Source organism: Macaca fascicularis, chromosome 2 (assembly GCF_037993035.2).
Source record: "Macaca fascicularis isolate 582-1 chromosome 2, T2T-MFA8v1.1".
Taxonomy (NCBI): Eukaryota; Metazoa; Chordata; class Mammalia; order Primates; family Cercopithecidae; genus Macaca; species Macaca fascicularis.
This window is the reverse complement of record NC_088376.1, coordinates 115,525,163-115,537,317: the sequence shown is the minus strand read 5'-3', so window position 1 is coordinate 115,537,317 and position 12,155 is coordinate 115,525,163. Positions and strand designations below refer to the sequence as shown.

General features: G+C 59.2%; 1 protein-coding gene across 7 annotated transcripts; it reads left to right on the top strand.

Moving 5' to 3' along the window:
* The first annotated feature begins 330 nt into the window (after positions 1 to 330).
* On the top strand, positions 331 to 11,669 carry SEMA3G (semaphorin 3G). Of its 7 annotated transcripts, none has more exons than XR_012431247.1 (16): positions 331 to 521; positions 2,086 to 2,246; positions 2,372 to 2,434; positions 2,689 to 2,808; positions 3,083 to 3,173; positions 3,302 to 3,418; positions 3,582 to 3,727; positions 3,943 to 4,057; positions 4,168 to 4,237; positions 4,471 to 4,615; positions 4,895 to 5,126; positions 5,222 to 5,313; positions 6,004 to 6,045; positions 6,790 to 7,018; positions 7,149 to 7,464; positions 8,911 to 11,669. XR_012431247.1 is itself a non-coding variant. In XM_045386133.3 (16 exons), the coding sequence occupies exons 1-16, from the start codon at positions 407 to 409 to the stop codon at positions 9,379 to 9,381; spliced, it is 2,271 nt and encodes a 756-aa protein (XP_045242068.2). In that variant the 5' UTR covers positions 331 to 406; the 3' UTR covers positions 9,382 to 11,669. The 7 variants fall into 7 exon arrangements, 6 of the variants coding, with proteins under 6 accessions (XP_045242068.2, XP_065396751.1, XP_005547402.3 ...); XM_045386133.3 differs by having other exon boundaries at positions 3,660 to 3,727; positions 7,325 to 7,464; XM_065540679.2 differs by having other exon boundaries at positions 3,582 to 3,640; positions 7,325 to 7,464.
* The last annotated feature ends 486 nt before the right edge of the window (positions 11,670 to 12,155 follow it).

Genomic DNA, 12,155 nt, shown 5'->3' with positions numbered 1-12,155 from the left:
AGCTCGGCCTCTACCCAGCCCATCAACCTCGACCTCTGATCCCTGACCTCCCTTCCAGGCTCTCTCCCCACTTGTCACTTTGCTGGAGCCTGAGGACCTGTATTTGTGGACATCTCTGTACACATGGCCCGTGCCCCAGCTGGGAAGGTCTTCCCAATGGAGAGCTAGCTGGCCAGTGTGACACAAAGGCCTGCACTGGGCCAACAAGGTGGAAGGAGAAGTGGCAGGTGGACGGCAGGGCCCCGGCCTCCTTCTCTCCCCCGTCCCTCTTCCCGCCCAGGACTGGGTGGAGCCACTGCCTTATAAGTGGTGGCCTGGTGGCAGCAGAGCAAACTACAGCCGGCGGCCAGCAGGACCAGAGGGCGGCTCTGCAGGCAGGCGGCAGCGGTGCCCTCAGTTCCCCAGCATGGCCCCCTCGGCCTGGGCCATCTGCTGGCTGCTAGGGGGCCTCCTGCTCCATGGGGGTAGCTCCGGCCCCAGCCCTGGCCCCAGTGTGCCCCGCCTGCGGCTCTCCTACCGAGGTACCAGCCCCTGCATGCCCTGTTTGTGTGCATGTGCTCTGTTTGTGTGCATGTGCCCTGTTTGGGTGCCTTGGGCTCTTGGGTGCCTGGCCAGCTGTAGGGGAGTGGGAGGGAGGCAGGTCCTGGGAGACAGGACCAGGGTGGTGGGGAGGGACCTGAGGGGGACTGCTGAGAAAGGGACAGATGGAAACCCTGAGAGAACTCAATAAAGATGGGGAGGGGACAGAGGAAGGGACCAGGCAGGGGAGAGGGACAGAAAGGATGGGGCTGAAGGGTCTGTCTGGCCAGGCTCAGCTGGCACTTTTTGCCCAGGGTGGCCAATGGGAGAGTGGGCAGCACTCTATCCCTTGGTCCTGGGGCCACAGAGAAGGGGAGGAACCCCTTGCAGCCCACTTCCCAGAGTGGGTTTCTTCATGTGCTCCCCCATCCAAGAAGTGCCTCAGCCCAGGGGGAGTTTCACCTCCCCTCTTTGCCCATCCCAGCCTGGGGGTTCCTGTGTTCTACCCTAGACATGTGAGCCGGCTCAGGCCTCCACGGACGGGCCCGGGGAAGGCCCCTGAGACAGGCTCTTGGGAGATCCTTCCTAAGGAAACCAGAGGGGTGACCACCTTCCCCTGGGAAGCCCAGTCTGGTGGGGGAGACACCACTCCCTCCTGGAGAGGCTGAGGGGAATGTGGTCTTATTCTGGGACCTGTGGTTTTGGCAGGAGGTCAGACTACTAGAAAAAGCCCCAAATAGGGAAAGTTCCCCAAGGTACTGTCATCCATGGAGGGCTTCCCGGAAGAGACTGTTGATGAGTTTTGGGGGTGGAATGGGTGTTGGGTGGAGATGCTTCTGTAGGGAAGGCATAGGACACTCTGGGCCTTCCCAAAGGTGGTCAGTGCCCCCTTCCTACCACATCCTACTGCCCCCATTACTTCCCCCTCCCCAGCCAAGCCTGAGGACCTACCTCAGGATCCTCAACTCCTGGGACCAACGTCCCCAGACAGCTCCCGGCTCTCATCTCTGGGGCCGGGATGGCCAACATCTATGGGGAGAAAATTCTCTTCGGCCACAGACCTGGACTGGAGGTGGGAGCCCTTCCTGGCCACACCTGCCCTCTCCTGCACCCAGGCGGTTGCCAGGGGTCCCCTCTGCTGGGAACACTTTTGCCTGCTGGCCCACCCTCCAGCTGAGTCAGGCGGCTTGCAAAGACTCCCGCCCTACCTCCAGGATCTTCCAGCACTTTGCTCTAGTTTCTGCTGGTTGGGGCCATCCTCCCTGGGGACTGGGTAGGGCACAGATGGGACAGTGGGAAGATAGCTGCACGATGAAGGGCTAAGGAATGGAGGGGTGGGAGGTAGGTCCCAGGATAGGCTGGGCTGGGTGGGAGGCTCTGAGCCTCCCGTCCCACCTGTCCCCAGGAGCCATGGTCCAAAACCTTCCAGCACCACGTGGATGGAAACATTTTCCAGATGTGAGTGTGTCAGGGGTGGATGCTCAGCCGGAGCCTCCACCTCCACTCCTTGGCTGGGGAACTAGGCTGAGCCATGGCCCTGATCTGCCTCCCTGTACTCCCTCCTAGACCTCCTATCTGCCAACCGCTCTGCCATTTTTCTGGGCCCCCGGGGCTCCCTGAACTTCCAGGCCATGTACCTAGATGAGTACCGGGACCGCCTCTTTCTGGGTGGCCTGGATGCCCTCTACTCTCTGCGACTGGACCAGGCGTGGCCAGATCCCCGGGAGGTGAGCTGGACTGGCAGGGCAGGGGGTCTGTTTGAGAGCTGGGCACCTCCAGATGGGAGGCCACATGGGGAAACTGAGCCTGTGAGATCAGGGGAGGACCTGAGGTCAGCCAGGCTGTGTTTCAGGTCCTGTGGCCGCCGCAGCCAGGACAGAGGGAGGAGTGTGTTCAAAAGGGAAGAGATCCTTTGGTGAGTGCTGTCGGGAGGGATGGCCCCTCAACCCGACACCCTGCCCTGACCTTCAGGATAGTCTGTGGCCACGCCCCAGCTGCCTCTACCAGGGGCATTTGGAGCAGATCCTGAGGGCTTTTGAAGGTCTGCTGGGAATGTCACACCCACCCCCTTCCCCAGAGCTGACTGCCAGACAGGGCTGAGCCTTGGGCCCCGAGGAGATGGCGAGCACCCCCTCTCACCCCTCAGCCACCCACTCCTTCTCCCCACAGACAGAGTGTGCCAACTTCGTGCGGGTGCTGCAGCCTCACAACCGGACCCACCTGCTAGCCTGTGGCACTGGGGCCTTCCAGCCCACCTGCACCCTCATCACAGTGGGCCACCGTGGGGAGGTGAGCCTGGGCCAGGCCCCACAAGGGACTGGGAGGCAGTGACATTTCCTCCCTGCTGCCTGAACGTTCCCATTGAGCCTGGGTAGGGACAGAAGGGCAGGGACAGAAAGGCGCCTTTGTGTCGGGGAGCTGACCCCATTAGAGGGGCCCTGGATGAGGACGCCTTCCGCCCGCCCCCACTCTCTAGCTGCACGCAAGGGCTCCTGCTTGGGTGTGGGCTGCTGGCGCGTGTCTCCCAGGTGACGCCCCTCCCTCCCTCTCTCCCTCCCCTTAGCATGTGCTCCACCTGGAGCCCGGCAGTGTGGAAAGCGGCCGGGGGCGGTGCCCTCACGAACCCAGCCGTCCCTTTGCCAGCACCTTTGTAGGTGGGTGATGCCCAGGCCAGGGTGGGAACAGGGAGGGTGGCAGCTGGCCTATGTCACTGAGAAGGGAGGGACCCGGCTGCTGGGCCTGGGCCTCCTCCCCTGACTCTGTTCCCCAACCCCCACCCCAGGCGGGGAGCTGTACACGGGTCTCACCGCTGACTTCCTGGGGCGAGAGGCCATGATCTTCCGAAGCGGAGGTCCTCGGCCAGCTCTGCGTTCTGACTCTGACCAGAGCCTCTTGCACGGTGAGGCCTGCCCCTGGGACTGGCACGGGGGAAGAGGCTACTTTCCCGGCTAGGACACCAGCCTCCAGTGGGAGCCGCCTGCCCCATTCCTCTCCCCACTGGGTTCTGCTCCCGTCCTGCCTGTGGGGCTCCTCCACCCAGCATGACCCTGTCGCCCTTCCAGACCCCCGGTTTGTGATGGCCGCCCGGATCCCTGAGAACTCTGACCAGGACAATGACAAGGTGTACTTCTTCTTCTCAGAAACTGTCCCCTCGCCCGATGGTGGCTCGAACTATGTCACTGTCAGCCGCGTGGGCCGCGTCTGTGTGGTGAGAGCTGGGAAGGGGTGGTGAGGTTCAAGTCCCCGCTGCACCCTCCCATTCCCAGACCTTTCTCCCCCAACCCCTGGCCAGCAGTAGGGAAACTGAGGCAAGGATGCAAAGCTGACATGCATACCTCTCCCCGAGTGGGCGAGGGTATTAGAGCGGATGGTGGGACCCATCCTCGTGGGGCCCAAGGCTGACTCTGGCCCCTTATCCTGCAGAATGATGCTGGGGGCCAGCGGGTGCTGGTGAACAAATGGAGCACTTTCCTCAAGGCCAGGCTGGTCTGCTCAGTGCCCGGCCCTGGTGGTGCCGAGACCCACTTTGACCAGCTAGGTGAGGGCCTGGCCAAGCAGGTCTAGGGCTCGGGACTAGGGAGGGCTGAGAGCTGGTGAGTCAGGGCATTGGCAGTGGCCATGACACTCGTGCTCCCTTCTCTACCCCAGAGGACGTGTTCCTGCTATGGCCCAAGGCCGGGAAAAGCCTTGAGGTGTATGCGCTGTTCAGCACTGTCAGGTGGGCACACCCAGCTTCCCTGCACCCAGCACCCTGGCCTTGCGATGGACCCCGTCTTTGTGACCTATGACTGTACTCTCTGAGTCTCTCTTTGCCTTTGCCATGGGGTCTTTGCTTTTTGGAGTCTCTGCTTGCACAGGCACTATTATCCTGTGTCCTGCCCATGGAACCAGGCTATCCCCTTCTTGTCCTTGATGGCCACTCTGGCCTGACTGTCCCGTGTGCCCTGGCAGTGCCGTGTTCCAGGGCTTCGCCGTCTGTGTGTACCACATGGCAGACATCTGGGAGGTCTTCAACGGGCCCTTTGCCCACCGAGATGGGCCTCAGCACCAGTGGGGGCCCTATGTGGGCAAGGTGCCCTTCCCCCGCCCTGGCGTGGTGAGTATCTCCTGGGGCAAGGCCAGGGAATCGAGTTCTGAGCAGATGTGGGGAAGGGCTCCTTGGAGTGGCCCCATGTCCCCATGCACCCCCATGGCAGCGGACGTTGGCTGAGCCTGGGCTCCAGAGGGCCTGAGTGGGGTGGGGTGGGTGTGGTGGGAGAGGAGAGCCCTCCTGCAGTGAGAGAGGTTGCCCTGGTTGGGGTGGAAACAGACTGGTGGTGGGGGTGTGTGTGCTGTCTCAGGATACCTCAGGCCCTCCCTTCCCTGCTGCCCACAGTGCCCCAGCAAGATGACTGCGCAGCCAGGGCGGCCTTTTGGCAGCACCAAGGACTACCCAGATGAGGTGCTGCAGTTTGCCCGAGCCCATCCCCTCATGTTCTGGCCTGTGCGGCCTCGGCATGGCCGCCCTGTCCTTGTCAAGACCCACCTGGCCCAGCAGCTACACCAGATCGTGGTGGACCGCGTGGAGGCAGAGGATGGGACCTACGATGTCATCTTCCTGGGGACTGGTAGGACAGCTGAGCAAGAGTGGCCAGGCTGGAGAGGGTTGTGGGGTCCCTGGCTGTCCCCTCCTGTCCCACTGACCCCTCTTCCCTGGCTCCAGACTCAGGCTCCGTGCTCAAAGTCATGGCCCTCCAGGCAGGGGGCTCAGCTGAACCCGAGGAAGTGGTTCTGGAGGAGCTCCAGGTGTTTAAGGTAAGCAAGGGGCTGATGGAAGGGTCCCTCCAAGCCCCATCTTTGGGTCTGAGCCTAGCTGCAGGGATGCAGGAGCAAGCCCAGTAGGGAGCCAGCCTGTCTTTGCTGAATTTGCAGCTGGCAGGATGCTGGGGAGAGGGTGCAGAAAGAGATGCCCCCGCCACCTCCGCTGTGGCAGAGGCCTTGCAGCCACTTATGAATGACTGGAGGCCCAGAGCTACAGCCTGTGAGCTGAAAGTGCCTGGGGTGCTGGGAGGGATGGTCAAGGGGAGCAACCCTTTGCAAAACCCTGTTGGGCTCACGTTGCAGGGAGGAGATGGTTGAGACCCCAAGGCCCCTCTAGAGACTCAGGAAGGGGATAGTCTGTGTTTGGAGGCCTGTTGTACCTCCTGGACCTGAGCTGGGTAATTTAGGACAGCTGCCTCATTGCTGGGGAACAAGTGGAGAGAGGGGACACTCTAGCTCTGTGCTTTCAGCCAAGCCTCCTGCTTGGAGGCCAGCCATGACCAGGGGGCCTTTCTTGTAACCCATTGTCTGGGAAAGACTGTCTAGCCTTAGCTGCCAAGGAGTGCAAGACCCAGCCTGGGAGCTAGGTGGTTCCCACCCCAGGGTTGGAGGAGACCGAAAGCAGGGGGGCAATGACAGGTCCTGGTCCACCCCACCCACGCTGAGACCCTTCTCCTTCCCCAGGTGCCAACAGCTATCACTGAAATGGAGATCTCTGTCAAAAGGGTAAGAGCAGCTGCTACCCTCCTCTTGGACCCCTCTTCTGCCCCTGCTCCACAGCCTCCTCCTCTGCCCCTGCTCCACAGCCTCCTCCTCTGCCCCTGCTCCGCAGCCTCCTCAAGCTCCACTGTAGTCTGGGGAAAGCTGTGCTGAGGCAGGCCTGATTAGCCCCTGCAACAAGTGGCCAGTGGGCATTGGAAGCACCGAGTAAGTGGGGCTGCGTCCAGATAAGGGGATAGCCACAAAGCCCAGTTCCTAAGGGAGGCAAAAGTGTGCCTGAAAACAAAATCCAGATGTTAAGTCCAACAAGGCCACTTTTTAGAGGCCTGCTATATTTGCCAAGTGGCAAAACCCATCTCCCCGTGTTTATCTGCTTCAGTGTATCTTTGTGCAAATACTAACTTTTGTGCAAGGATTGCTTAAAGCAAGGTGCACCTCTAAAGTCAGGGACAAGTCAGGATAAAGGCCCCTGGGATAGAGGGCAAAGGTCAGCAGCTGGGAGGGCCTGGAGAAGTCCCTTAGAGAAAACATCCCAGGTCTTGGTTCTCCTCCATCCCTTCTGTGTCCTGGCACAGAATCTGGTATGCAGCAGGTGGGTGATAAACACTTTTTATTTTTTGAATGAATCCAAGAGGTTCTGGAAGACTTCCTGCAAGTGGCAGGGGTCTCAGGAAGCCAAGGGGCTGAGAGCCTGGCTGCGTGTGGGCGAACCCCGGGCTCACCTCAGGCTCTACTTCCGTCCCTCCTCAGCAAATGCTGTATGTGGGCTCTCGGCTGGGTGTGGCCCAGCTGCGGCTGCACCAGTGTGAGACTTACGGCACTGCCTGTGCAGAGTGCTGCCTAGCCCGGGACCCATACTGTGCCTGGGACGGTGCCTCCTGTACCCACTACCGCCCCAGCCTCGGCAAGCGCCGGTTCCGCCGGCAGGACATCCGGCATGGCAACCCTGTCCTGCAGTGCCCGGGCCAGAGCCAGGAAGGTGAGTGGTGGCAGGTGGGAGGGCCCAGGCTGGGCTGGAACTCACCCCTGTGGCTCGGCTCCACCCCTGCAAAGTGTGTTCTCAGAATGGTCTTCTTATGACGGATAGTCCTGTTTCCCTCTCTGTGTAGCTCCTGCTAGTGCATGGAAGCAGAGCCTTTGGACACAGTGGCTGGCTTAGGGATCCATGGATACCTAAGTTCTTGTCATACTAGTGGGGCTTCTGAACTGTGGTGAACTGAAGGTGGTGGCACTGGGATCTGGGTCCCATAGTTCCCAACCTGAGCCAACCTCTGCCTCTCTCCAGATGAGGCAGTGGGACTTGTGGCGGCTACCACGGTCTACGGCACGGAGCACAACAGCACCTTCCTGGAGTGCCTGCCCAAGTCTCCCCAGGCTGCTGTCCGCTGGCTCTTGCAGAGGCCAGGGGATGAGGGGCCTGACCAGGTGAGTGAGAAGACCCCTGCCTCCAGCCTCCATGTCCTGAGGTCACTTCCCATCCTGAACCCCAAGACCTGAGCCCTAGAAAGGGGTTCTGGGGAAGCACCTGCCAAGATCAACCTAAGAAAAGTGTGTATTAGGCTCCTGAGGTGCCTAGATGGACGTGCCCTATGTCTGCCTTCTGGGAATGCCCAGGCCAGATGTGGCTGGAACTCCCCCAGTCTGGCAGGTGGGTGGTGGAAGAGAGGGAAGAGGGTCTGGGCTGGCCAGTAAGTCTTCCATATTTACACACATGGCTCATCTTTGAAGGTTTCTCTTCTCCAGGGGTTCTTGGTTCTCTTCTGCCCCAGGCAGGGGAGGGGGCTGTGCCCTGGGCCCAGGACTAGGCTTCAGAACCTCCCTATGCTACACACACACACAGCAGAAGAGAACCTTCTGGGTCCTTAACCACTGGTCCTTGCCCTCCACCTTCAAAGCCTGGCCACACACTTCCTCCCTGGAGCCCAGCTGTCTGCTCAGGCCCTCTCCTCCCCCATCCGGAAAGGTCTCTCAACCCCAGGGATGGTTTAAGTCTGGGGCCTGAGGATGGGCATTGGCTGGGGCAGAGAAGGGGAGGGGCATGAGTGGATTGATTACAGGAGGGGCTCTCCCTCCAGCCTGGGAACTGGGGGAGGCCAGCCTTGGGCCAGCTGTTGGGCTGGGCACTGAGAAGATTCCCCAGGGGAGGAGGGGAGCAGCAAGATGGTGTTTCACAACACTAGCTGACGGCCCAAGCAATCCACCCTCAACACACAGATGTGCAGACTAAAGCCCACACAGGGTCCAGGCCAGAGGCCAGCTGGGATCAGAACGGCACTCCCGCTTCCCACGCTGTGATGGGCGCTCAGCCCACCCTGGGCTGGGGCTGTTAGCTCGCACCGTCGGGGTGTGAACAGTTCAGACCAGGATGGGAAGGCTGCGTGTGTGTGTGTGTGTGTGTGTGTGTGTGCGCGCGCGCGCGCGCGTGCATGTGCATGTGTGCAGTATAGGGAGGTTCTGAAGCCTAGTCCTGGGCCCAGGGGCACAGCCCCTCCCTTGAGAAAAGTCTGTAGATGGGATGGTACCTCCAGAAGGGCTAAGGGGATAACATCTTAGCCCCTCTGTTCCTTGGGAATGTGTGCCAGGGCCCTCCGAGGCCAAGATTGGTGTCCTCTGACTAAGAGAGAAACTAGCCAGTAAAATCCTTGAGGAGGCCCCTTTCTGGGCTACGGGAAGGTGAGGCCCCACCTGAATTAGCTCGTGGTCTAGAGGAGGCCCACATTGCCAAGCTGCTGGTCCTCTCCTGGGAAGGGGAGAACAGGGCAAGAAGTGGCCAGGCACTGGGCCCCAAGGATGGCAGAAAAGCTGGGGCAGAGAAGCTGATGGTACACTCCCACCTCGCACCACACTCACGCCCTCCCGCCCGCCTGGCAGGTGAAGACGGACGAGCGAGTCTTGCACACGGAGCGAGGGCTGCTGTTCCGCAGGCTCAGCCGTTTCGATGCGGGCACATATACCTGCACCACTCTGGAGCATGGCTTCTCCCAGACTGTGGTCCGCCTGGCTCTGGTGGTGATTGTGGCCTCACAGCTGGACAACGTGTTCCCTCCGGAGCCAAAGCCAGAGGAGCCCCCAGCCCGGGGAGGCCTGGCTTCCACCCGACCCAAGGCCTGGTACAAGGACATCCTGCAGCTCATCGGCTTTGCCAACCTGCCCCGGGTAGATGAGTACTGTGAGCGCGTGTGGTGCAGGGGCACCATGGAATGCTCAGGCTCCTTCCGGAGCCGGAGCCGGGGCAAGCAGGCCAAGGGCAAGAGCTGGGCAGGGCTGGAGCTAGGCAAGAAGATGAAGAGCCGGGTGCATGCTGAGCACAATCGGACACCCCGGGAGGTGGAGGCCACGTAGAAGCGGGCAGAGGAGGGGTGGTCAGAATGGGCTGGGGGAGCCCACTAGCAGCCCCCAGCATCTCCCACCCACTGGCTAGGGCAGAGGGGGTCAGGACGTCTGTTTGCCTCTTAGAGACGGGTGTCTCTGCCCCCACACTGCTACTGGGCCACCTACAGAAAAGACTGGGGTCTGATGGAGGGGCCGGCTGCTTGAGGCCTGTTCCCTGCCCCTCTCTGTGCTCTCAGACCCAGCTGGAGCCAGCACCCTTTGGCCGCTGGCAGCCCCGAGGGATCTGCCATTTGTTCTCAGAGATGGCCTGGCTTCCGGAGCACATTTCCGGGTGTGCCCAGAGGCAAGAGGGTTGGGTGGTTCTTTCCCAGTCTACAGAACAATGGCCATTCTGAGTGACCCTCCGAGTGGGTGTGTGGGTGGGTCTAGGGGGTGTCCCGGTAGCGGGCTCTCAGGGAGCCAGAGGAGGGAGGAAATGGCCTCTAAGCTAGCACCCCGCAAGAAGAGCCTACCTGACCGACTTGGGGAGGGAACATGGAGGTGTTAGGAAGGTGGAGCAACAACGCACCTCCCCTCCTGTCATGCCCTGATATCTTGGTGGCTCTCTGCCACTGCCCACCGCCTCTTCTCCATCTGAGAATCAGAGAGAGGCATAGATAATCTAGAGGCATGGACTGCTAGAGTCCCCAGGGATCTGGGTTGGTCAGGGCTCAGGCTTCACTTTGTAAACCAGGTGGGGGCATCTCGCAGCCTGACTTCCTTTCCCCAGGCCAGGGTTGCTGGGATACCTGCCCCTCCTGAGAGGACCCCCTTCCCACTGTCAGGCTCTCCATTCCCACGAGCGGGGAGGGGTGGGTTTTGGGGGATTGTTGTCCCTTGTGTCTGTGGACTAGAGATAGGGCGGGGGAGCTGGGGAAGGGTGCAGGCGGGAAGAGTGGGCTGTCTTTCCCATGGTGATGCAAGCATGCCACAGCCCTGGAGGCTGGGAATGTGGAGGCTCTGTGAGCCCTGCAGTCCTCAGAATCAGGGCCAGGGATGCAGAAGATTGAGAGGATATGGAGATGGACAGAGGGCAGGAGACCCTTAGGATAGACTGTGGGACCCAGGCAGGAACAGGTGTCCACAAGGACTCAGGATGGCATCAGTTAGCTCAGAAGCCACCTGTAAGACCCCGTGTTTCCATCTCTGGAATCTCTGTTTTATGCTAAATGGATTTAGGAAGACTGTTTTTCTTTTAAGGGGGAAACAAGGTAGAGAAAAAAACGAAGTGTAAGTCCTGCTGATTCTTGGGGGGAAAGATCGGACGGCAAGGATGCATTCTGCCGGGGCATGTAGCGGAGGTGTTTTTGCCATCAGCAGTTTCTCAGGCTGGGGAGCACAGAGCGGAGGAGGAGGACTAAATGAAAAGTTGTTCCCAGCCTGCACAGGAACACGTTCATGATGCACAAAACTGACTGGAAAGAGATAAGACCACCGGGTTTGAGATTCCCTCCATTAAAACAACCAAGACAAAGAAAGGAGGGGAAAAAAAGATAAAAAGCAAGACAGGGTTCCCTGCCCCACTGAAACTCAAACCCAGACTGCCTACCCCTGGCACCTCCAGAGAACTGGGACCTGAAATACCTGCTCCTTTCTCCCCTTTGACCATGTAGTAAATGAACCAGAAGCAGAGATTAACCTATCAACGCCCTGAGAAGCCTTCCAGCCTGCAGTGCTGTCTGCTGGGAGGTCAGCTGGTCAAAGCAGAGGAGGAGAGGAGGAAAGGATAGGGGCTGAAGAGCAGAAGGGAGGGGAGACAGAGGGGATTAAAGAGGGGAGGAGAGAGTGCGGAGCTCCAAGAAAGGGTGTCAGAGCTGCAGCCAGCTCTGCCCTCTACCCTAGGGAGGCCAGAAAGAAACAAACAGCCCTCTGGGCCTTTAGGCTAGACTCTGGCTTGGCAGGCTCCAGGCAGGGTCCTCTGGGAAGTTACTCTAGAAAATGAAGGGAGGAGGAGCACAAGGTCCTCAGCAACGAACACCTGCACTTGGAAAAAGTGGACAGCTTCTGCCAACCGCACCCCACCCATGGTACTGTATGCTACTAACTCCTGGAAACGCCCTGTATGTGCGAGTTCTATTTTTGTATTTGTATGTTGAGATGGGCTTTGTGGTTTCTCTGTTCTCAGAGCATATTTCTTGTAATTACTATTGTTATTTTTATTGTCATGACTGCCCCTGAGCTCTGGTGAGAAAAGCCAAATTTATAAGGAAAGGGATGAAGTTAATATTTGCATCATGTAATTATATCATTACTGTGTATCTGTGTATTGTACTAAATGGACTGATGCCAGCACATGAGCTGAAAATGAAGAGCCCTCCCATCCATTGCATGAGAAAGAAGGTCACCCTGAGTGACCTCTGTTTCATGATTTCCCAAACAGGTTTTAGAGCTGGAAAAGGACTTAAAGAAAGAGACTGGGTGGTGCTTTCTAGAAAGGAGGAAGATGGGTATCAGGGGAAGGAAGGAGTTAGAGGGCTTTGTCTATGAAGCCGAGATTGCTCATTAAATGAGGAACATCCTGGCCTGTGGGCTTGTAAGACTGACCTTCTTGGGACTTCAGGAGGATCTTGAACCAAAAGAGAAAAAAAAACATTGGCAAAGGGCAGCTGGGCACGTAGGCAGCTCTGCTCCTTTTTCATAATAACACTTGACATTTGTCACAGTGACACTTGGCATGGTTCCTGCCTTCATCCCAAGCCACATACCAACGGATATTAAGTCCTCATGGCTGGGGGACTGGGGCT